This window comes from Podarcis erhardii, assembly GCF_964252035.2.
Source record: "Podarcis erhardii genome assembly, chromosome: 9".
Taxonomy (NCBI): domain Eukaryota; kingdom Metazoa; phylum Chordata; class Lepidosauria; order Squamata; family Lacertidae; genus Podarcis; species Podarcis erhardii.
In genome coordinates, this window is record NC_138512.1 from 43691150 (window position 1) to 43715946 (window position 24797).

The 24797-nt window shown below is 40.5% G+C and overlaps 1 protein-coding gene across 7 annotated transcripts in view; it reads left to right on the plus strand.

Moving 5' to 3' along the window:
• The window catches only part of LOC309349831 (uncharacterized protein), a 129765-nt gene that overhangs the window by 101512 nt on the left and 3456 nt on the right, over positions 1–24797 (plus strand). For all 7 annotated transcript variants that reach the window (XR_014160195.1, XM_081876168.1, XM_081876171.1 and 4 more), the window contains 2 exons: positions 13199–13294; positions 13909–13966. Coding sequence is in view for 6 of the 7 variants with exons in the window: in XM_081876168.1 (XP_081732294.1) it covers positions 13199–13294; positions 13909–13966 (154 nt within the window). In the remaining variant the exon portion in view is untranslated. Of the gene's footprint in view, positions 1–13198; positions 13295–13908; positions 13967–24797 lie in introns of those variants that run through there.

The following is a 24797-nucleotide window of genomic DNA, read 5'->3' on the forward strand; positions in this document are numbered from 1 at the left end:
CTCCTAAATGTTCTGTTCCACCGATGCCTTCACATGCCTCACGTGGAATGAGTAGAAGAGAGATGTTTCTTTATTGAAATATGCCATGCCGACTCCTTTGAAACATGGCTGGGTGTTATGTGGTTCTGTCACAACAACATTACTCAGAATTCAAACACACCAGGTATCAGCCAAAGAGCTTTTGAGTATTAGAGAGGCTGATAAATCATACTTTCACGAAACACAAACACCTATCTCTTTCAAAAGAAAGAGAGGGAGAGGTGCCTTTCAGGTACTTAGCGCTTGAAGGAACTGCCCTGAGCTATTCAGTGTCCTTAATTTGAGGTGCCCAAAGACTTTACAGTAACAGCCAAAATCAGAGTTACCAAGAGGGAACCTTTGTCTTCCTACCAGGGCTTTAACAGTATCTGAGGCTTTGGTGACCTCTAGCGTTCAACGGAAAGTATCCTCCTTGAAGGTCTCAATAAATGAGATCAGCTGTGCTTTGAGCCTGCAGATCAGTGCAGTTCTTTCAGTGGCTAGTGGACTAGGCTGTGGTGTTAAGAGATCTGGGGTTGGGGCCTGGGCATGCCAGGTGGTCCATGGCAAATCACTGGTGTGGTTGCTGAGGTGATGGTCAAATACAAGCCTGTTCAACCATAATTCCTACATGTACAGAATGAATGCCAGATAGTCAGCTTTGAGTCTGAGGTATACCAGTCTATCCACTGGGATAACTAGTCTTTAGCCCAGAATGTACTTGTGTCATTCAGAAACATTCAAGAAAATGTTTGTGGGTTGGTTGAGTTGTAGTTCTCTGTGACACAGCAAAATGTGTACATGTGTATGAGTATGTGCATATATGTACATAAGGGGATCCAGAATAAGTATCGGTCTAGAAGAAAGTGGACTATTGGGAGTGAAAATTCAGATTATCCAAGTGGAGGAAAATATTCAAGGTTCTTAGGGACTTTATAACTTACCTAGCACATGGGCCCATTTAACCTCTGGTGTCAGCAGTCTCTCAATGTGTAGACCTGGTGAGCTGGCCAAAGATATAATTCACCCCACAGAATATTACTTGCATGTGCAGTAAACCTGCAACTTACGCAGGGGTTACATTCCTAGGATTACACCTAAAGTCAAAACACAATGGGGGTGATGGTGGGTGGAATTGCCAAAGTCATTTTTCCTGGATGCCTGCCCCCTTTCATCCCCCCTTTTATTTTTATTTTTTTTGGGGGGGGGAGATTGCCAAGTGCATAAAGCTGAATACGCACACATTAAATATGTGTAAGTTGTGGGCTTACTGTAATCTAAAGTACGGTTGTGGGGGGGGACTAATCTTTGCCCTCCCTTAATGGTGCTCTTGGCTTCTAAATGTCCTAAAAGAACATACTCAGAGCCCACTGCATCAGGCCAATGGCCCATCTAGTCCAGCATCCCTTTTGCATAGTGGGGAACCTGAAGGCAGGCTATGAGCACAACAGCACTCAAGCTATTAAACCTGTGAAGTTTTATATTAAGGAGGTGGAATTGTAGGGAGGAGGTGAGGCAGGCCAAAGCTCAGAAGGAGCTCAGGCTGGCAAGAGACATTAAAAATTAATAAAAGGTTTATTCGACTATATTTGAAGTAAGAGGAAGAACAAGCAAGTAGTAGGTCCTTTGCATGGAGAAGATGGCGAAATGCTGTTGAGTGACAGAGAATGCAGAACTGCTCAACACCTTCAAAAGGTTGTGGGCTCAGCCTTCGCAGGGGAGAAGGCACCTGGTACTGATGAGAACCAGCTGTCTCTGGCCTTCTTAAACAGAGGTCTCAGCAGCAGTCAGATGCTGGAAACAATGCCTGTAGTTCCTAGCCCTACCTTGCTGCTTCAAGCTGGACCCTAGACTCTCTGATTATCTGATCTCTGGACTGGACCCTGGGCTCTGCGATCATCTGAATTCCCTGACCTCTGGACTGTTGGGCTTTGTATGTGGATTCTGCTCTCAGGCAAAAGTTCTTCAGAGACTTCTTGCCCCTGCTTGCTTGGCAACGGAACTCGGACGGGGCTACAACAACAGGGGGATTGAAGCTGTCTATCAAAATATAGCACCTGTACATGCCAGCCACTGTGGTGAGATGTGTTGTATTTCTATTTAAATTATAGCAATTATTTCTAAATTTTGCATTTATACACATAAATTAGCATATGCTTTTTTTATGCTGATCTGTGCATTCTTTCGCCTTCTTTCCTGATGAAACGTTTCTCATTTGGTGATACGTATATAAGCAACCAGTGTAGGAAAGAATCACCCTCCCACTAATTCTGAGGCATCCAGATGGGGAACAAGTTTTGTCAGGCTGTTGTATATGGAAAAATAAACCCAAGTTAATCTAATTTTCAAAAGACTTGGTGGAGTCTAGCAGTAGACCAGGCATATAGTTTTCCATGTCCTCTTTATTATAGTTCTTTCTATGGCATTTTTTTTTTACTACCTACTGACAAGTCACTTCATTCAAGAAACAATATAATTTATGGTATTATTTTTGTCAGGCATAACATAAGACTTTTCTATTTTTTTGTTTTTTTTTTTTATTGGAAATAAGCACAACTGTCTGTTCAGATCTTGCAGCAACTATTCTTTGGATAAAATGGTGACAACCACCCGATTTTTGTCTCAAGAGTGTGAATTAACCACATGCCCTCACCCCTTCTAGATTTTTTTTTTGGTAAAGTTAATTTCCTTATAACATTCATTAGAGCTTAACTCTCTGTACACCAAACCAGATTGTTTGTCTTTTACATTTGGCAACGGCACATACATATGATGTGGTAAGTGTTAAATATACCGCTTCCTTTCACACATGCCTAATACAAACAATCACTAATTCTATAGTACCTTTCATTTTACTGCCCTCTTCTAGGAACCTCTAAAGAGGGTATAGAAAAACATAAATAATGGTTATGTGGCAAAAATCACTTGCCCACATCTTTAAAAAGCAGTAATAACTCCAGCTTTACAGTAAATTTGATAGGTATCACCTTGGCCATATTTCATTTTGTTAAACAAACCATTTCATTTGATTGCTTTTTTAAAAATGCAAACTTTAACATGGCTCCTGGCAGCAAATAAGGAAAGAGACTGAAGAGGAAGCCAGCATCTAAAGGCATAATCTGCAAGTTAAACACTTTCCAGACTTCTTTAATTTCAATGCAAAAACATAGAAAGTTGCCTTACACAGAGCCAGTCACCTCAGTCAGCTGATTTGTCATGAAAGCAACTTGTTAGTTACGCATTTGGGGAGTTGTGGCGAGGTGGAGAGAGACTTTATGCTGTTTTGCCTTAAGTAACAAAGCATTTCAGACTAAATATTGGCACTGTAGTAATGGATAATGGTAGATTTTAATATTGTCTCCAGTGAAATGTAGTACTTGTACTGTACTCTGCTAAGAGAGATTCAGCAGGCATCTTCCATATGCTTACATACAACCCATGTGCGTGTGTGAGAGAGATTCTGGTTTGTTACTAGCTGTTTTTGGAGATTTGAAAATGTAAGGTATAAATGGGTAAGAAATGGGTTTTGAGGAAAGATCTGAAAGGAAAGAGAGAAAGAATGGGGTTGTTTGTTGCTAGCAAAGAACCAGTGAGAAATTATTTCATAGCTCTTGACGTACCGTGTTGTGTTAATCTTTTCTATCATACTCAAGTGCATCAGGTCATCTTTCAAGGCCTTCACTATAAAGAGTAGCCGATTACATGTAGAGATATTGTCTCTCATTAGCAGCTTTAAACTCATGGGTGGAGATCAAAGAGAACCAAGTGGCTGTGCCTAGTATGGATGAAAGGACACACAAGAAAGCCTAATGCAGAATGACAGCGACTGCAGGCCATCCATTGGTAAGTAGTCAATGAAATATCAAGATGAGAGGCCACATGAAAGATGGGAAATTTGATTACTGTGTGACCAAAAAACCCAAAAAAAACAACAACACCCCAAACCCTTGGCCTTTCATTATTTTAAATGGACACGATTCATCCTTCTCTGGGTGCTGTGCCCCCATGCAAGGGGGGGTCTCCATAGTATTCAGTAGAACCCTCTTTCTTCCTTCCCCCTCTGCTTCAATGAATGTGAAAGGGTTGTGAAAGTGACTTAAAGGGCTGTGCACACCTCTTAGTCCCACCTTTCAGGCATAGGCCCCTATAAGGTACCCTGGAGGCTCAAGGCCCTTTTCTTCCTCCACACTGTCCTCTAACCAAGTAGAGTTACAAGATTGGGGTGCTGAACTAGGATCCTCCACTTGAGGATGTATAGATTATGCCTGCATGGGAACCGAGAAAGCTTAGCAAGCTATTCTTGTATTTAAGATAATGGTTTAGCTGTTAACAGTGCTAAATCCAAATGAGTGGTCATTAGTAAGAGAAAGTGTTGCACGAATGATACAATGGCTCTACAGGAAAACAGCAAGTGTAAATCTCATTGCTACATTGCTGTAATTCTTCTGATTCAGGGCTCTTCAAATGAAATGAAAAAGGTTGCTTATATAGAAACCTTAAATAGGCTTTTGAAATCATTCTATGCAATTTTAAACATTTTTTGAGCAAATACTAATAATGTTAATTTTCAGTGCAGAAATATGGAGCTTTTCAAATATTACTGCAACTGAAAAATTCAAATCCATTTTCTATGCATTATTTCAGGGGTATTCAAATCGACCCCTAAGTGTTGAGGCAATTGGATCCCTGGACTAATATATGTTGGGATGTTTAGCTATTGGTGCAAAGTAATTCAAAAGTCTGAAGATAGGCTCTCTAAGGCCTGACCTGAGGAACAGAAGCTGCTAGCTCTGCATATTTGATAGTTTCAGATTTATTACTGCATTATGGACACTGAGTCCATTTAGAAATGCAACGAGGAACATTTTAAATAAAAATAAAAAGGGCTAAGTGTAGGAGGAGTGGCAAAGATGGACTTAAGTGATCTTTCCTCTTCATGTACTGTGCATTGGTTAGGAGGCGCAAAACATCAGCATCAATATGAAAAAGTCTGCCATTTCCCTTGAAAATGGAAAACTACTACAGAGCTTTTAGTTGTCTCTGTTTTGAACAAACAGAATCAATAGTTCAGCTTGGGAGATTTTGGAGTAAACTAGTCCAAAACAGATTACTGTATTTTTTGCTCTATAAGACTCACTTTTTCCCTCCTAAAAAGTAAGGGGAAATGTGTGTGCGTCTTATGGAGCGAATGCAGGCTGCGCAGCTATCACAGAAGCCAGAACAGCAAGAGGGATTGCTTCTTTCACTGCACAGCGATCCCTCTTGCTGTTCTGGCTTCTGAGATTCAGAATAATTTTTTTCTTGTTTTCCTCCTCCAAAAACTAGGTGTGTCTTGTGGTCTGGTGCGTCTTATAGAGCAAAAAATATGGTACATATCTGTAGGGTTCATTAAAATGTACCTCGAGGATAGTGTTTGGATGCTATTTTATTTTATTTTATTTTATTTTATTTTATTTTAAGCAGTTAAGAGGAGGTATTGCCCCATTCTCCACTCAGGGAGGCTGCCCACTGAAGGTGTTGTGTTGTGTTGTGTTGTGTTGTTTGGAATTGTAGTTGCCTTTATAACAGAATGCTCTAGGTTGTGTACAATGGTTTTGGTAAAAGCAAAACATTTATCCTTGAGATTTGCCCAAACCCAAGACTGAGCATTTCCCATAAGTGATTGTTTGGAAAGGGTGAGAGGCACTAGCATGTATTATGTGACCAGTACCATGCCAGAAAGGTATGGGATAATTTTTATATCCTTTTAGAATTTTGAAATTTTAAAAAATGATTAATGCTTGTACAGTGTTTTCAAGGGCTTCACATGCATTGTGTAATCCTTACACCAACCCCTCAAGGTAGATTTCTGTACGATTTGTTATTTTGTCATCTGTTTGTAATTGGCAGGCAAGTGGGCAAAGCATCAGTCACTCACTGCATATTCATCACCCAATGTTAATTATATTAGTTTATAAAATCTGGTGTTGATAGTCAAAGGGTGCAGTACAATTACCCATCCAGCAGAGCCTATTACTGCAACTGCAACAGCTTCAGTATCAAGGTAGTTATCTTCCAGGATGTTGGCAAGGTCTGGATTTGTAAATAGAGACATTGTTAAATGTCCATCAGCCTTGTCATACAAAGTGAGCCTTTTCTGTCCCCTGTTACAAACTGCCCATTGTAACCCAGAAGTACATTCTTTTGGAGATGTATAATCTTGAAGTGAAGCTAAAATCTCTAAAGATGGGATTATTGCAGGGATGATTACTGGAGATATTCACTAGTCCTGATCCTTCCTTGATTAGGAGAAGAACTCACAGTCTTTGTGTTTTATGATTCACAGCATGTCAGTATGGGCTAAGTAGCATGACTGGCTTACCTGGTTGACTCTTGATTTTCATCAGGCTCATAATATACCTTGGTGATGGAAAAATGAGCTGTGAGCATAAAGAAGGCAGGCAGTGAAGATTGCAACATGATTTAAAGCTGGACAGGAAAGCCCTAAGTATGCTTCCAACAGATTAGTTTCATTCCAAAAATAGTGGTTCTGAGAGCTGTAGTGTTTAATACATTAGATTAAGCAATTGAATATATATTTAATCGACTAAAAATGTGTCCCTGATTAGTTAGTATTTATAGCAAATACTTGCACAAACTGAAAGGGGCAAGTACTGTTTTAAGGCACTTTTGCACATGTAGAGGGAATGTCTCTAAGAACATTCTTCTAAACTAAGATGATGCTTGCTATGACACATATTGTCTAGAAACATTGACAGTTCACTCCTTGCTTCAGAACTATTGTTAATCAATCAATCAATTAATTGACAAGTAGTGAAATCCTGTGAGCATAGGGGAGTCGTCATAAACTGAAGTCACTGTAGGTTCTACTGGAGGTATGGCGAATCTTTGGGTCTCCAGATGCTGCTGAACTAAAAGTCCCACCAGTCCCAGCAAGTATGGGCAATAACTAAAGGTGATGGGGGCAACAAAGGTTCCTCACAAGGGTGAAGAAATGGGCAGATTCATAGTGTGCATATGTATGGATCAGAGGAGAAGACAGCTTGCTCCAGATCCAACCTTCCCCCAGCAGAATAAAATTAAGGCACCAAAATAGCTGTCATAATGAAATACACAACTATTGAAGCCAATGCAGCATTCAAGATTAATGCCTCGCATCTCCTCTCTCTCTCTCCTTGTCCCTCCCTCCAACACAGTGGAGAATATCGCTATTCCAAAATTTCATCCTGTTCCCCCACCCCCACTCCCATTCTCCATCAATTAAAAAGAAAAGAAATTACATTTGTTTTCTCTGCTCACTGCCAGATAATCCCCAAGGGGATGTATTGGTCCACAGTGATGGAATATATGTGGTTTTAGAAGCTTTTGGAATATTGGTTTTTCAAAAGTATAGGCGTTGGACAGAGGTGAGAGTTGGGAGGGAAATTCTGAACAATCTCATGAGGAAGCAAGCTACATGACCAGCCAGGCAGGCTGCTTACCAAGTTGTCCTGGAGCAGAGTGAATTGAATCACCCTCTTACACATGCATCTGCTGCAGCTTAGTCACGGGGTCAAAGAACAGTGGCTTTCCCCACATGGTGGGTGAAGTCTGTGTTCTAAAGAGGCTAATTGATGTCAGGCACTTTCAGTCTGATCGGTAGACCATGGCAAACAGGAGTGCCCAGATGAGCGACTGTGGCTGGAGACCAGCAGAACAATTGGAGAAGAGTGCCCTGACTTTATCATGCTGTTACTTCATTTGTCTTTCCTCTGGTTCAGCTCCTTTATTAATGACCAAACTTCAGTTCACTGTGCAAATACAGCTACAACTTGCCATGCTGGCTAAATATGCCACTCAAATATACTAGCATTCACATACTCAAACCAACCTTAATTTGCAATTTAGCTTTCCTTCCACGTTGTTTCCAATCTTCTTGTTGTTGCGTGCTTTTTTTGAAGTCTTCATACCAAGACAAGAGGCTGTCATTGAATTACTATGCAAATCTGTTTTAAAACACGTAGTAATCTGAGCCATGTCCTCATGCATATTTGAAAGAGTTCTCAACCCCCAAGTTTTACATATAGTGGTTAGGGAAAACAATAGGCTAAAAGCACTTAAAGTGGTATTTGGGAACTGTTTGCTTAGGAGAATAAAACAACATCTAGGATAAAAAGATAATGTTGTTGTGATTGCTGCCTCTGTAGCGCTCCCGCTACAGGGGAATATTTAGGTTGAGAGATTTAGGGGAATATTTAGGTTGAGAGATATGATACAGAGCAGTGATCTCCAAAATGTTTTCCCACAAACAACTTGAAAATTGCTGAGGGTCTTGGTGGACCGCCTAATGATTTTTCTTCCCTCTTGTTTTGTAATTGTAATGTGCTGTGCTAGATGCTAAGCTACTTTTTAAAAAAAGTTTATACCCCCCATCTTGACGCCAGCTATGACCTTAATCCTCTGAGGAAGGCAGAGCCACCTCCTCTGTCACTTTGGTCTGCCCCACTCACCCTTGGGAGGCCTACCAAGTTATAAGAACAATGGAGCAGCCATTGTGCCTACCATTCTTTATATGTAAGTGGCTGTGCATCTCTGCAGTTGCCACCGTGGACCACCTAAATGAAGCTCATGGGCCACAGGGGGTCTGTGGACCACACTATGGGAACCACCGATATAGGGGGCTTGGCATCACAGCTCTAATTAAATTTAGCACTTTCTGCAGTTGCTCTAATGTAAAAATAACAATGTCAGAAGATCCAGTTGCAGATCTTCCAGGTAATACTTTGGCCCCAGAGTAGCTGAACTATGGTCCTCCAGATGTTGGAGTACAATTCCCATCAACCCTAGCCAGCATGGCCGTTGGTCAGGGATGATGAATGATAACTGTAATCCAGCAACATCTGGAGGGCCACAGTTTAGCCTAAAGGGTTATATACTTAACAGGATAGGTAACTTATCAGGCACATCATCTGTGACAATGACCATTGGTGTTCTTGGGTAATTTTAGACTCTGGTCTTACCAAGTCCGCACATTTAAGAGGGTAATATATATCACTTCGCTTTCGCTGCTTTCACCATTCACCCACTTACGGACCTGATGACAGTGGCTTCTTGCTTTTAGAGTAATAGTTTTGTAGTCACTTTAGCTAGGGGACAGTACGATATTAAAAGAGTATATAACCTGATAATGTAACTCTGTCTTTGTTACCAACTTTTTAGAAAGTCCTTTGCTATTTGGATTCATTTTTTCCTAAAATGTCTGCTCCCAGTTGGGGGGGGTGTATTAATTTTGCTGTTTTCTCAATACTTTCACCCCTCTGTTATTTGTAGTTGTATTGAACAAAAAATATGTAAAAATGTGGTACAGTGGTACCTTGGGATGTGAACGGCATCCATTCCGGAGCCCCGTTCGCATCCTGAACAAAACATAAGATGTGACTACACATCTGCGCATGCGCAGGTTGCATTTCGCCGCTTCCAAGCATGCGGGTGACGTCATTTTGACCATCTGCGCATGCGCGAGCGGGGAAACCCAGAAGTAACACGCTCTGTTACTTCTGGGTCGCCACGGAGCACAACCCAAAAATACTTATCCTGAAGCATATTTATCCCGAGGTATGACTGTAAACTTGTCCTGATGCATTGCAGGGCCCTCTGCTGAGTAATGTACTAGGCAAATAGAGGAGACCCCTTCTTCAGACTTTCTCCTTGAACTCATGCAAGGCTGTGGTGGGAGGAGTGGGACTTGACACTGGAGTCCTCCTACCTATCACATGATTATTCACACGTGAATAATCTGGATGTCCAAATAGAGCTTCTGTGGTTGCCAGAACAGGGCCAAGTTATCCTATAGCAGGGTAAACAAGATGGCAGAAGGAAAGACAACTGACTGTTTTCAACTGGTTAATGTCTTTCCCCTCTAATCAGCAGTTTGACCAAGCCATTCTCCTCAGTCTTTGGCCAAAGAGTCTTATCACTTCGCAATTTACTTCAAGTCTGCCTTTTAATTAGGTAATTATTATGTATGCTGTTTTCCTCTATTTTGAACACAGTTGCTGGGGTTGGCTGAAAAAGGGACCATGTTTATTATTAGCAAGTGAAGGAATCATAAAGGAAAAAATGAAAAGAGGTCGTTTTGTTTCCATGGTGTTCCATTGGATCATTCCTGAATGACATTTTACCATGTAACAAAGAACAGTCATGTTGTTGTGCAACCCTCATGAAAACCAAGCTAGGATACGCTGGCATTGGTTTAGATTTTTCCTTGGTCATTCCCTAAAATATCAGGACTCTGACATATGCAAATGTTTTTAATATCTTGGAGGAACAAGGTTGTATTCCTTGACAACATGAATGCTTCCCATATGTGTCCTTTTGTTAAAACCACTTTTAAAATGCCCCCTTAGATTTTTTTAGAAGTTAAATAGTTGAGCATTTCTTTCAGCTTTTTGTGTAATAGAACACAGAATGTGGTGTAGAGAAGCTGCCACATCTGACCACATCTAATAAAATAGTCATTCAGGATATGCCCAAGACAGGTCTCATGGTCTGTATCTTTTTCCTGAGAAGGTTTCAGGTTAGATTTCCTTCATTTTCCTTCCAGCTTCTAACTCCTTTAGTATCAAATTTAGATTTTGGACTGCAAGGTGTAATAAATGGTGTGGGTTATGTTGATGATTTAGATTTCATACTCACTCTTTACCATAAGGTCCCAGGGTGAGTTACAGCAATATAAAGACATAACATTAAAATTCCGTAAAGCAATTTTCAATCAGAGAAATAGGGTGAGTCCTTATAATTATTTCTCTGTTCTCAAAGGTCATGGTAAAGATTTGCAAAGCCTCAAGCACATGATAACTGACATTCTGCCACTGGGTGGCACTTGATGATGGAAGTAACTCTAGTGGGAATGCTAGGTTGTTGAAAGAGAATTGGAGAGGTTGAGAAGCTTGAGCCAAACCACAGGTAGCCAGCTGAGTTAAACCAGAAATTAATAATTATGTGATGCATGGAGTTGTACAGTCAGCCTCCAAAAGAGCCCCAAAGATGGATGCCAGCCAGCTGTAAGAGTGAGAAACAAAGACAAGGGGGTTTCAAACTGACCCTTTGACATTAGCCTGGCATGAAACCTGCTATGTTCCTAGCAAAAAGAAAAAGGGAAACAACTGTTGAGGCCTGCAGGAGGGGGGCAGAAAAACTTCATGGTTCGAGCAAAACAAAAGCACAAAAGGGAACAAGCTGCTAAGCATGAGAGAAAACAGCTCAAGTGCATTTTAAAAATGTGCATTTCAAGATGCATACATTGAGGGGGGAAACCACATATTTAAATATGTATTTTGTTATAAGATATGTATTAAATAATACAAATATTAGTGGATTTTTTTAAAATAAGGAATTGCAGCTTAATGCTGAAGTGAGATGGATGGACTTCTGAATAAGCACATGTGAAATTGATATGGACAAGAAATAGACTTATCCATCCATCCATACCTAATTTTGCTTACCTTCCCACCTGGAGAAGAGTCCTAGGGAACTCGAATGTTTGAGATATATAAAAATGAGATATAAACTTCCCTTTGTGACATTTTGTTTTGTTAAGGTACTACTAGCTTGTAGCTTTTGCATTCTTTACCCTCCATGACAACATTGCATCAAAAGAGAGCCCCTTTGCCCAGTCTGGGTAGCAGCCCCCAGGTCTCTTGCATTACTTTCAAAATGTGCATTTTGTCTCATGCCTTGCATAGGAAGGAATGATTGCTACCTTCTGAACAGATAAGGTAAAAGTTAACAAACTGTACAATTACGTATTAGGTAACAATTAAGATATACAAGGAATCGTATGATGAGGAAAGACCAGTCCTAGCTGCAGACAAGGGAACAGAACACACCAGAGGGCAGTATTTACTAGTCATTGTCACTTTTACTTGCCATGTGTATTTCCACTAAAAAAAACCTTTTAAAAATTTAACTACTGTGTCACTTAGTTTTTAAAGATTAATGAAATGTCTCTTTTAGCTCTTAGCCCTTTAAAAGACTAATACAGTTTTTGAGTCCTACCTGTGTTCATGACAATATTTGATTGCTAGTCTTTAATGCTTCGGTTGCTCAGACACAGAAAATATTTAAATAAGACTGCATGCTCAAAATCATTAAGAACAGAATAACTATGCCTTAACTAGGAAGAGATCCTGAACATGCATTCTGACTTGTAAATTTAGCACACATCAGTGGATCATGTGACATAAAGGGAGAAAGCTTGTAGAAGTTCCCAGGTTCTCTACCTAGGGCTGAAAAAAAGTTTCCTGTCTAAAACCCTGGAAAGCTGCTACCAGTTAATGTAGTCCAAGGATCAGTGGTCTCCCTTTGATGATGGTGCATGGAATGATTAGCCTGATAATCTCCCCCACTCCTTACCTTCAGTGAGATGCATCAGTAGGATTTCATGCATAACATATAATGTTGTGCATTGTATTTTATGCAGGTTTATTCAAGTCAGTGTCACCACAGTCGTAAAGGATTATGTCCCTGTACCTTAAGACCATGTAAGGCTGAAGTCAGCCCAACTCTTTGTTGGGGTATGTCCTTAGCATCACTTTAATATACAGTAGTTTCCCTTTCATGGTCTTTAACAGCTGGGTTAGGGAGAGGGCAAAAAGTTAATTCACCGCCATCTCCCTTTCAATCAATGTTTGGTTGGGGCATTCTAATCTGCAGGGGTGAACTGGGAGTACAGAACCAAATAACCACAGTTGTTAGTCCAAATGAATATAACATATTCATTCAATATAACATGTGTCCCATGATTTTTAATCATATTATTTTAAATGTAAACATACTCAAACCTGACAAACCAAACTGAACATAAAAATATTAAAAACTGCATATTGTTTTTGCCAAGTTTTGTTTTATTTCACATATGAACCATGATAAGACTGCCACCAGTGGTATTTTGTTAGATGCTTGTTGTGTAAACTCCAGTGAAGTAGTAATTTCCTGTTTTTGAAGATGATAATAACTATCAGCAGCTCTAGGAAAACAACACAGGTAACTATGACTAGTGATGCTTAAGCTCTGTTGGTTGTATATACACTTTCAACTGATTCATATTACTGATGTGATGTCTTTTTCTGAGGGAAACATTAGTACTAGTAGTAATAATAGTAGTAGTAATTTCTCATTTCTTACTCCTTCTATTCCACAGTCCTGCTCCAAGGCCCAATGACCTCTCTCTGCTTCCAGATTGATCCACAAGCCAGCTGTGTCAAGAGACAACAAAATTTTCATGTGACCAAGCCAGGTAGGCATTTTAGTGGCATTACCTTAACAAAGAGACTGGTTTGACAAGTATAGCGGTCCCTTCCCATTTTACAGATACCAAACTACAAACCTGGAGACCCACAGGCATAATCCAAAGCAAACCTCCCAGTCCTATAGCAATACTGTACTTTTGCTTCAGCACCTTCTTAGGACTGCCCGCCCTTTTTTTGGTTTGTCTGACAGTTTGAAAACTCTGTAGAAGCACAGGAGGCAAAAGTTGTATTTCGGACATGAAGACATTGGGAAACGGGAAACACGTGCACTTCATGTGTCTCCTACTCTTTTCAGTAACTTATATTCCATGATGTTTTGGGAAACCAGTGTTTTGTAACGGTATTTTAAGAAGCCTGGCTTGCAAGTGGGTTTAACTGTAAAACACCCATTCTGTGCCCTCACCAAGCCCTAGCTGCAAAAGAGCAATAGAAGGAACTTTTGTTTTATCTCTAATTCTCTCAGCAGCTTCCTGGGAGCAGGGGTTGTTTGACAACACTCCTGAACCAAACAATAATTTCACCTCACCACAAATTAAAGCTGTTCAACTTCATAACAACATTTATAAAAACAACTGTTAACCTTTTTATCTTCATCTGCCAGAGGAAAATTGGAAGGTGACGAGGCGAGACTCCACGCTCCCCTACAGACCTCCAGGCAGGTAAGATTTCCTAAAGTGAAGTAGTCTAGGAGTTCAACTGAAAAAGCAACAACAACAACAACTGTGCATGCTCCACTTATCCTGACAGTGGGTATCACAGAAAATCTCACTGAAATGGATAGAGCAATAGATGGCTAGAACCTATTCAAAGACAAAGCTGTATGAACAGCACCTGCCATTTAGAAATGGTACAAGGTAAACAGCTAATGAAATCAGAAAATTAGGACTGAATTGCAATATGGCCCTATGCAGCCAGTGGAGGCTGGTCCATTGGAGTGAAGGAAGCACAGTTCCACTAACTTCAATCTGCCTTTATACAGCCCCCACCTGACTCCTCCTTACCTACAACTAGTAGGAACGTTCCTCCTTCTTAGTCTTTGTGTTGCCTTTTTAAAATAACTCATCAGGGAACAAGTTGTGGACCACACTAGACTTAGTTGGCTGTGCCTGACTTTGTCTGCTTTTGGCCTCCCTGCTTTCCACCCTACCAGCCCCAGTGGGTACCAGGCACTACTGTCTCCAAGAGTTATGTCCATTTGGCAGGATAGGATGGCTGCTTTCTCCGACTGCATCTGCGGGACAGAGATATTTCAGCATAATGAATTTAAGCCAGCATAGCGTAACTATTGCACTGGCAGTAGGCTGGACTAGATGGAGCCTTGTGTTGGCAGAATATGGCAAGGATGGGATATGGGCAGAACTGGAAGTATGGCAAGGGAGGAGCACGACAGTAGAAATCCTACATTCTTTCAGAAGTTCTATGCTCCCCTCCTTGCTGCAATAGCATAATGCAGAGGTGGGGGTCTACTTCAGCATTCCTTCATGGGCAACCTTCTGAGGACCTGACACCAGTGGTGGATGTGACAAAAGTGGTTGTGTTGAGACACATACCACTCTCCATCCTCAATCCAGACAAGCAAGAGATATTATTCCCATTCAAGGACACATTCCAGCCAGGTGCAATTACTAAAAGGGGCACAGTGCAGCAGGCCAGTGAAGGATGTGGTCTGTGGTTTGGGTGTGGACTGGGCCAGAAGAGAAGCTTGGGAGGTCACATTTGATGACTCCAGATCCATAGGAAAAGATTTTGAAACTACCCAATATGGCAATTGATAGTGATGTTCATAGGAAACCTTATGAAACACCTTTGGCAATTGGTATATGTGCCCCTTTATTTATCATGACCGAAATGCATCAACCATTTCCTTTAGCTCAGCATTCATCAGGACAACACAGTCAACCTGATGCCCAGGAAATAGCTATTTATTATTAGACTGAAAATGCTTGCTACAGTGTGAGATTTTCTTATCCTTTGCTGAGCTGGCTGCAATAGCAACACCAAGAACATCTGAACTGTCCATGCAAGCTTTGAAATGATAGTGGAGTACTTTTTTACAGGGCCATAGTTTTTTAAAAAACTATGCCAACCTGCTTACTGAGCATTCATCCTTACTGGTTTTCACATAGTTTGTATGGAGCTTATACAGAGTTTGTGTGGAATTTATAGCCTGCTGTTTATTGAGCATTCATTCTCATTTGTTTGTGCAAAGGTTCTATGAGATCACATCAAGTCATTGTTATTACAAACTTTCCAGCACAAGGGAGAGCAGCACAAGAGTGCCTAATCCACTTTAATTGTGCTATTTGTCAATATATGATCGGGGGGGGGGGGGGTGGAACATGGGCAATTCTGTTTGCATTCTTGTCTACCTTGGTTCCAGACCAGCAGAACTGAACTACTCCTATAGTAATATTCATTCTGCATCTCTACATATGTTATTTTTTTTAATCAGAAAACCTTTCAAAAAACTTTTCATGTGAATGGGGTTGAAAAGCATAAGGGAGTACAGTGGTACCTTAGGTTACATACGCTTCAGGTTACATACGCTTGAGGTTACAGACTCCGCTAACCCAGAAATAGTGTTTCAGGTTAAGAACTTTGCTTCAGGATGAGAACAGAAATCGTGCTCCGGTGGTGCAGCGGCAGCAGGAGGCCCCATTAGCTAAAGTGGTGCTTCAGGTTAAGAACAGTTTCAGGTTAAGTACGGACCTCCAGAACGAATTAAGTACTTAACCTGAGGTACCACTGTAGATAGGCCCTAATTAGCTGGAGGCTTTCTTTCTTTCTTTCTTTCTTTCTTTCTTTCTTTCTTTCTTTCTTTCTTTCTGTGCCCTTCGCCCCTTAAACATGTAAACAAATCACAGATGGTAGAGTGCTGAAAAGCTGTCATTCTGGTTAACTAACTGTGTCAATTGACTCAAAGAAAACAGCATGGTATTAATAGAACAAATCCCTCAAAGAAGGCAAGAAGCTGAAGTTTACCAAATGACCTGTGTATTACCTGGGCATATATATTAACAGATGAGACCTAGAGGCCTAGTTCAAATCTTGGTGAATCTGGAAGGAAATTTTGCTGATATTATTTGTTAGATGCCTCGTAAGCAAGTTCTCTAGGTGCTGAACCATTTACACAGCCATGCTAAGTACTTGATGGCTGCAGTAACTAGTCACAATCTGCTTATGTGAATAGACCATCATAGATACAATAGCACAGACAGATCATTCATATCACATCTAAGCCTGGCAATATAAGACATTCTGGTCATGGGTTAGCCCTTGGCATCCTTGGGCAGCTGCAGGAGCCAAATGGTGTAGCAGAGGCCAATGGTGCTAACACCTTCCCTTGGTCTGTGAGTCATCATTTTAAATTGCCCACAATATTCTTTGGAGCAATGCTACATACAGTGCAGAAATTTTTAAATGGTATATTGCTGCAACCACCTGGTAAACCTGTGGCAGGAGCCCAATGTCATAGGAGAAGCATTCAACTCAAGTCAAGGACTGGCCCTGATTACATTCTGCCTGGGGAAAGTGGTCAAGTTGTGAGTTCTGAAAAGCTTGGAGGTTTTCTAGAAGAGAAAGAGGGGATGCTGCCTCATTGTTTATCTCTTTGTTAATCAACTGACTTCTTCATTTGAGTCATTTGCACTTAAAGGTGCCAATCATGTGTACAATAGCCAAGGGTAGATAAATCATATGGCATGTGTATGAATGCATGTGCAGTCTATCCCAATTTCTAACTAGAGGGAGTGCAATTACTACATTTGTTTCCTTAGCAATGGCATCACCATGGAGAAAACAAAGGACTCTGCATGTTCCCACATGCCGTAAGAATCATTTGGGCACAGTAGGAACACCTCTTCCTGGATCTGAAGCACAATAAGCACATGCACATTCACAATGCCATTTATATGGCAACAGAATGTTGTGCAGTCTTTCAGAAGACATTAATAGATCTTTAGATATTACTCATTACATTACAATATTCAACATTTACACAAGAAGAGCCTGCTGGATCAGGCCAATGGCCCACTGTTCTCACAGTGTCCAACCAGATACTTGTGGGAAACCTCAAAAACAGGATTCAAGCACAAGAACACTTGCCCCTCCTGTGGTACAGTATCTAGCAACTGTTATTCAGAGGCATTACTGTCTTCAACTGTGAAGACAGACAATAGCCATTACGGCTATTATCTTTGATAGCTCTCTCCTCCTTGAATTTGTCTAATTGTCTTTTATGGGGGGGGGGTGTCCAGCTGGAACTTGCCAGAATTCAGTTCTGGCACCTCTCAGGTGGACGCCATTGCCATTCTAAGAGAATGAGAGAGCCATTCATTTTGAGTTCCGGCACCTCTTTTTCTATAAAAATACAGTCATACCTTGGGTTGCGAACGTGATCCCTGCGGGAGGTATGTTCGCAACCCGCAGCATTTGCAACCCGCAGCGCCCTGTCTGCACACGTGCGTGACATGATTCGGCACTTCTGTGCATGTGCGTGACATCATTTTTGCATTCCGGTACTTCCGGGTTCGGTGCGGCCCGCAACCCGAAAACATGCAATCCGCAGCGTTCGCAACCCAAGGTATGACTGTAGCACTGTTCTTTTAAAGCCCTCTAGGTTGGTGACGGTCACTGTGTCCTGTCAGAGCAAGTTCCATAGTTTAACTAAGCACTGTGTGGAGAAGTATTTTCTTTTATCTGCCCTGAAACTTTAAACATTCAGCTTCATACGCAGAAGAGTTTTCAGAGATACACAATGTTACATTGGTCCTCTGAGAATTTTGCTGTTATTTGTGACATAGCCAGAAGTATATAATCACTATCAATCTACCCCATTGTTTCAAAGGTTAGATTCCCACACAACCTATTTTGCCTTTAGCTCTGAGTTATTCAGTACTGCATTCCTAATGTTCTGTCACACTCCAGTAGCACCAAATATGAGTGTGCTGTCACAGTAGACTCAGTGCTGTTTACCTCACGAGGCACATTATTATCAAATTAACTCACAGAGCTCTGCTTCTCAACCTGTTTGAGTGCTGAGTAGAGAAGGGTAAGAAATTTATTTGGTTCCCTTTTGTGCAGGAGTCTAGTATACCCAATCCAAAGTTTCTGTTTTGCAGACAGGAACATAACTCCCTGCCAGAATGCCCTTTCCCAGAATTTGCAATATACTGTTGGTGCACAAAAAGTCCCCCCGCCAAAAAAAACCAAAAAAAAAACCACACACACTTTAAAGTTGAAATGCAGATTTTGCTGGCAAATACATTGAAAAGTTTGCATTTTAAATAGATGGGGTGGATTTGTTGTTGTTTAGTCGTTTAGTCATGTCCGACTCTTCGTGACCCCATGGACAGATCTATCCATTTCAGTTCTCCCAGTTTCTCATTTCTTCAATTTTTAAATTCAGTTCTCTAATTTTTAGTAACATCTTTCATTATTTGCTATTTACTATATTCTTTTTTTAAATTGTGTGTTAAGGGGGGAAAGACCCACAAAACTATGTCCTCTAGAAAAGGGCAGAACAGCAGGAAAATTGATGGTTTCATTGTAACCAGAGACAGATAAATCCCCAGCCTCCAGGTGAATATGTTGGTTAAATGTTTAGATTAACTCATTTGATTGAAACAATTGGTGCTGAAGGAAGCAGCCGCACCCTCTTCTGATGAACTGCTATCTCCTTGTAAAATTGCTGGGCACCACAACTTCCCTCAGGTAACACCTGCTTTCTTTGTTGCTAGTTAAGCCCATGTCAAAACCAAGCTCCCTTTACTTAACCTAGCTTTGTTTTTGTTTTTTTTAAAAGCTTTTTGATCCTTAAAAGACCTGGCATAGCTGTAAGCAATAGCAATTACCAATAATAAGGGCTACATTTAGAGTCCTTTCCTCAGAGGCACTGATCCTTGTAATCCAATGCACACCAAATGAGGAGAAATTGCAAGTTCTGGAATATAAAAAAGAGTCCCACTGGATCAGAACAGAGGTCCATCTGGCCCAGCATCCTGTTTCCAACACGGGGCAGCCAGATGGGTCTAGAAAGTCCACAAACAGAAAATATAGACAACAGTCCTCCTCCCCCCATTGGTTGTTTGAATCTACAGCAACTGTGTTTCCTCCAAATGTTGCGGTCTTGTCTAATCCCATGAAATAGCCACAGAAAGCTCTATCTTCCATAAATGTGTCTGATTCCCTTCTAAAGCCAGCCAAGACCAGCATTATATCTTCTGGCAGCAAGATCCATAAATTAATGTGATTTATGATGGTGTACTTTCCCCCCTTTTCTTCTTCTTCCTAAATCTGCTCCCATCAATTTAACCAGGCTACCTTAAATTCCAGGATTATGAGAGGTTAAACCAAATGATTAAAATACTACATGGGAAAACCATTAAGCCTGTCAAACTTGGGTTTTCCTATGTAGTGTTTGGATGTTTCATTAAACCCATCGTTGGAAATATCAGAGTACTAAAGCATCTCATTTCACTGGAAATTCTGGAGGCAGTGTGATTTAGCTTTAAATGGGGTTAGATTTTATTATGAAACTGCGTATTAACAGCTGACAATATTGAAACAAAATCTCAGAATGAAAATATTATAATTTCCAATGGCAATGTGCAGTGCAGTATATCTGGAAGTCACAACAAGACTAGCATAGCTAAGTCAGCTTTAAATGTCCAAAAATGCAAAGTCTTGTGAATTCATTCTATTCATTGATCTGCTCTCTTTTTCTGCTGCTATAACTCTTTTATTCTTCCACCCAGATCTCTGTAAAACAATGTACTATCATGTCATTAAGCAAGCACTAAGGAAATCGTTTTGCCAAATGTACTTTCCCGGAAGGATTTTTTTCTTAGCGTTAATACATTTTCTCGTTCTCTCTTGTTTTATGGGTTTGCTAGTCGTGTCAGGAAAAGATGCTTAATGTCAAGATATTCAGCTCAGCTCTTCTTTGAAGGCTTTTCTAACCTGATGCTATCTAGCTCAAGGATGAGCAAACTTCAAACTTGTGGGGTCAACTTTTTTTTCATTAGATCCCTAAGATTCACCAACTGGAGACAAGTGATTGCATAATTTCCAGACAGGCAGCTAACTAACTGTGTTAGTTTGTTGCAGCAAAATCAATCGGTACATTTGCAAATAAATGCCTATGTTGGAAAAGAAGCCTTCATTGACCTCTTTCCCAAGCGCTGTGTCCCTGGAATTTCTCACCTCTCATAGAAGTGGGGTGAGCATAACAGTATTTTCTGTTCCACCACAGAGAACAATTTGTAAAACTCCCCCCCCCCCATTTAGGGAAATATTTTACTGAACAAGGCAACAAATCATTTTACTGGCGTGGCAAGCCTCTTAGATGGTTGTAAATGGAGTTATTGGTGAAAGGGAATGGCAGAAGAAAGATAGCTGCAATCTTCAAGTCTCTGTCAAATGATAGTAGAATCTGCCTGGAATGAAGCATCACAACTTATCTGACATTCTGTTCTGTCTCCTCTTTTTACAGTATTTGCTTTTGGTTCCCTGATAATGAATCTGACTGACGTTGCTTTCATTTTCTGTTCCAAGGGTTATACAAAATATTTCTTCCTTCCTTTTAATGAGAAGTCTTATCATCTTTACTGGAAAACTATGGAATTAATTAATCCATTTTGCATTACTTTCTATGAGAAAGTGTGCCTTGGTTTTGGAATGCTTTGGTTTTGGAACAGACTTCCGGAAAGGATTAAGTTTCAGAACCAAGGTACCACTGTATTGACCTATCCTTCCCTAACCTGAGCTGGCTAGAGCTCGTGGGAACTGTAATTTAAAACAAATGGAGGGCACCAGGTTGTGGAGGCTGGATTGTTGTTGTTGTTTAGTCATTTAGTCATGTCCGACTCTTTGTGACCCCATGGACCAGAGCATGCCAGGCACTCTACTCTTCCACCGCCTCTGGCAGTTTCATCAAACTCATGTTTGTAGCTTTGAGAACACTGTCCAACCAGCTTGTCCTCTGCCATCCCCTTCTCCTTGTGCCCTCCATCTTTCCCAACATCAGGGTATTTTCCAGGGAGTCTTCTCTTCTCATGAGGTGGCCAAAGTATTGGAGCCTCAGCTTCAGGTTCTGTCCTTCCAGTGAGCACTCAGGGCTGATTTCCTTAAGAATGGATAGGTTTGATCTTCCTGCAGTCCATGTGACTCTCAAGAGTCTCCTCCAGCACCATAATTCAAAAGCATCAATTCTTCGGCAACCAGCCTTCTTTATGGTCCAGCTCTCACTTCCATACAACACTATGGGGAAAACCATAGCTTTAACTATATGGACCTTTGTCGGCAAGGTGATGTCTCTGCTTTTTAAGATGCTGTCTAGGTTTGTCACTGCTTTTCTCCCAAGAAGCAGGCGTCTTTTAATTTCGTGACTGCTGTCACCATCTGCCAGTGATCATGAAGCCCAAGAAAGTAAAATCTCTCACTACCTCCATTTCTTCCCCTTCTATTTGCCAGGAGGTGAGGGGAGATATACTGTTTAAAAGGATGTTATTGGATCATCACACTAATCCTGTTTACTTTTCAGCACCAACTAACAACATACTTTGTCACTCAGCCTTTTGCAGGTATTTGATGAATGAAGTCCAGTTGCTAATGAAACTGCATTAAGTCAGTTTTTCAGTTATGTGTAGAGTTTTTAATTGTGGTATTTATTTCTGGTTCGTGTTATTTGAGTTTGATTAGTTTGTCTCATGTTTTTATAATGTAATGCACCCTGGGATCAATAATCGATAAAGGGTGAACTAGAAAGTAAATGAATTAAAATACAGGCTTCACATGATTTTCTAGATGGAAAATGTAAGATCTGAAGTAGCCATTCATAATGGACTTCAAAGGCTGAAGTTTAATTTCACCTCACATGCTAACAGAAAATGCTGAACTCACACTGGAATTGCCTCACATAGAAGCAAACCAAGTCAATATTATGACTGGGTATAGAAGACATAATAATAAATGATCATGTTCATTTGAGTCTTAGGGGAGGAAACATTTTATCTATGAAGCTCCCAGTAGCAGACAAAAATATATGTTACAAGTGTCAGGTAGAGATGTTATAAAAGTGCCTTGTAACAAATACCCATAATATCCTAAAGGGATATTCCTAGTGAGCAGGCAGTAACTTGTCCTAGGAGGCAACAGCAGGCATGGAGGAATTTCAGCAATGCTTCCAATTGCTACATCTTGCTGTCTGAAAATGTAAAGGCACCTTAGAGATGCAGCCATAAATTTACTTGGCTTGTAAATGTCATTAACTGTGTTCCATATGGAATTAATGATGGATGAACTGCCCTCATGTCAATTCAGAAACTGCTTGGATATTATGTGCTTTCTTGGCAAATGTTTGGGAAGAACTCATCTGCTTCTGAGAGTTCTTTCCTGCCTTGTAATATTGCCATATGCTCTCCAATACAGTCACGAGGTCAGTGCTCTGTGGCTGATGCTCAGGAGGCAATATAATAAATATATATATTGCCCTTTGAAAATTGTTCCAAATGCCATCATTGGCAGACAGCCACTTGGGAATCCAACCCCCTCAAAAACAAATACACTAAGAAACAAGAGAGGGTATCATTTCTTCCAGAAGTGAAGTCATGCTCTGAGTTCCAACCCTTAAATTCTCAGAACAGCACCATCCATTCACAAAATGTGGGTATCAGCAGGCTCCAATGATCTCGGAGGTTTGTGGAAAGAAATTTAAAAACCCAAAACTATCCAGTGGAGTCTGAGCATGCTCAGGGGGCACAGAATGCTGACCAATGAGAGAAATTAAAGAAAACAGAATAACTGAGAAGATGGAGGAATGGAGGTGAGAACCTTTAAATGGGGCATGGCTCCCTGGCTGGAACCGTAAAGAGGACTGGTTACAGGTCCTATTTTTTCATCCAGTTGGCTGGTTGGTTAATCTTGTCCCACAGTCATAGCAATCAACAAGTTAAGTGAGATGAAAGAGTTTAACGTTCATTTTGCACATGAATCAAGGCGGTTGGGTTAGGGCACCTGATGGATTGAAGATTAACTGTTTATACTCAGAAACTCATTTTACATTCTGAGCCAGAGAAGAACTTATTGAGGACATGTTGGTTGGTTCATAATATCTTGAAGCATTGTGATTTGGACAATTCACATTCCAAAGTTTGACAGAATCACTACATGGAAACCTTTAAGCTGGATTCATCTTTGGTGTGACTGAGAGGCTTAAAAGATAATATACTCATTGTTAAACTAAAACAGTCTGTCTTCATGGAAGTAGAAACATATCATTGCTTCAATCTTATTTTTATTCTGTCAGAGTACAATTCCCCTGTCAATGCTTGTCATGTTTCAAGGTTAAACACCATTCATTTGAAAAATAACATCAACTACAGGACTAACATACTGCATGTGGCCGTTCTAAAGAAAATAAATATAATTCAGATCTGAAATTCATTGGCATAACCAGTCATAGACCTCACTTCTAAGTGTCTTTATATTTTGCAAGTGAGAAAACCATATGAATAAGCTGATGTTGATTTATAGCTAATGTGATGTTTGTTGTCATGTCTAATAAGAGGCCATAGAGGTAGCTGAATATCAATGTTGAAGATGTACATTTTTGGTGTACAAAGCATAGAATTCTGGCACTCTAGAATTGCCCCTCTGTTAATATCACAAATTAATAGAGCAGCAATTCCAGATTGACAGAGTATTCTAGTTATATAGCCCCTTTGAATTAATGAACAAATTAATGCGTTATTGAGAACAATCAGAATATTAACTTATGTTTATGGTCAAATAAATATTTCTTCAAATTATTGAATGGGTTATGTACCATAATTGCCTATGTTCACAAAAAGCATTTGTCTACTTTAAGGAACACTTCTCTAAGTTTCTGAACAAAGCTAAGAATTGAAAACATAACGGAATGGGCTAGTGCGTATTTAAAGAATATTATGATGGTGGTTTTTGGAAAGGTGTTTCAAGGTCTGTCTGATCTGCAAACAAATTTAAGAGTTGTGACAGAAGCCAGCTTAGTAGCTATAGAGACGGTATTTTGGCCATCTCAAATCCTGCTGGTTTAGACTATGTCTATATCATTCATCTGTGGATAGATCAGTCAGTAGAGCATGAGCGTGGATTTGAGTTCACTGTTGGGCAAAAAATTCCTGTATTGCAGGGTGCTGGACTAGATGAATTTCGTAGCCCCTTCCAAATCTACAGTTCTATGATTCTGTGACCCTTGAATCCAGTAGCAATCTAGACACATAGATGGACCCTGCAGAGGTATCAGCTATGGAGCTGGATCAAGCACAAGGCTCTGAGCCAGCTGATGGAGATCAGGAGGAGCCACAAGTTCCCCATCTTTATAAAATGCCTAATGCTGTCTAACTGAAAGCAAGCCAATGAAAGCTAGTGTTAAGCACTCATTTTCCCCATAAACATTGGAGATTCCAGTCAAAGTAATTTTCTGAACTGTGAGGAGGTTCAAGCAAAGGT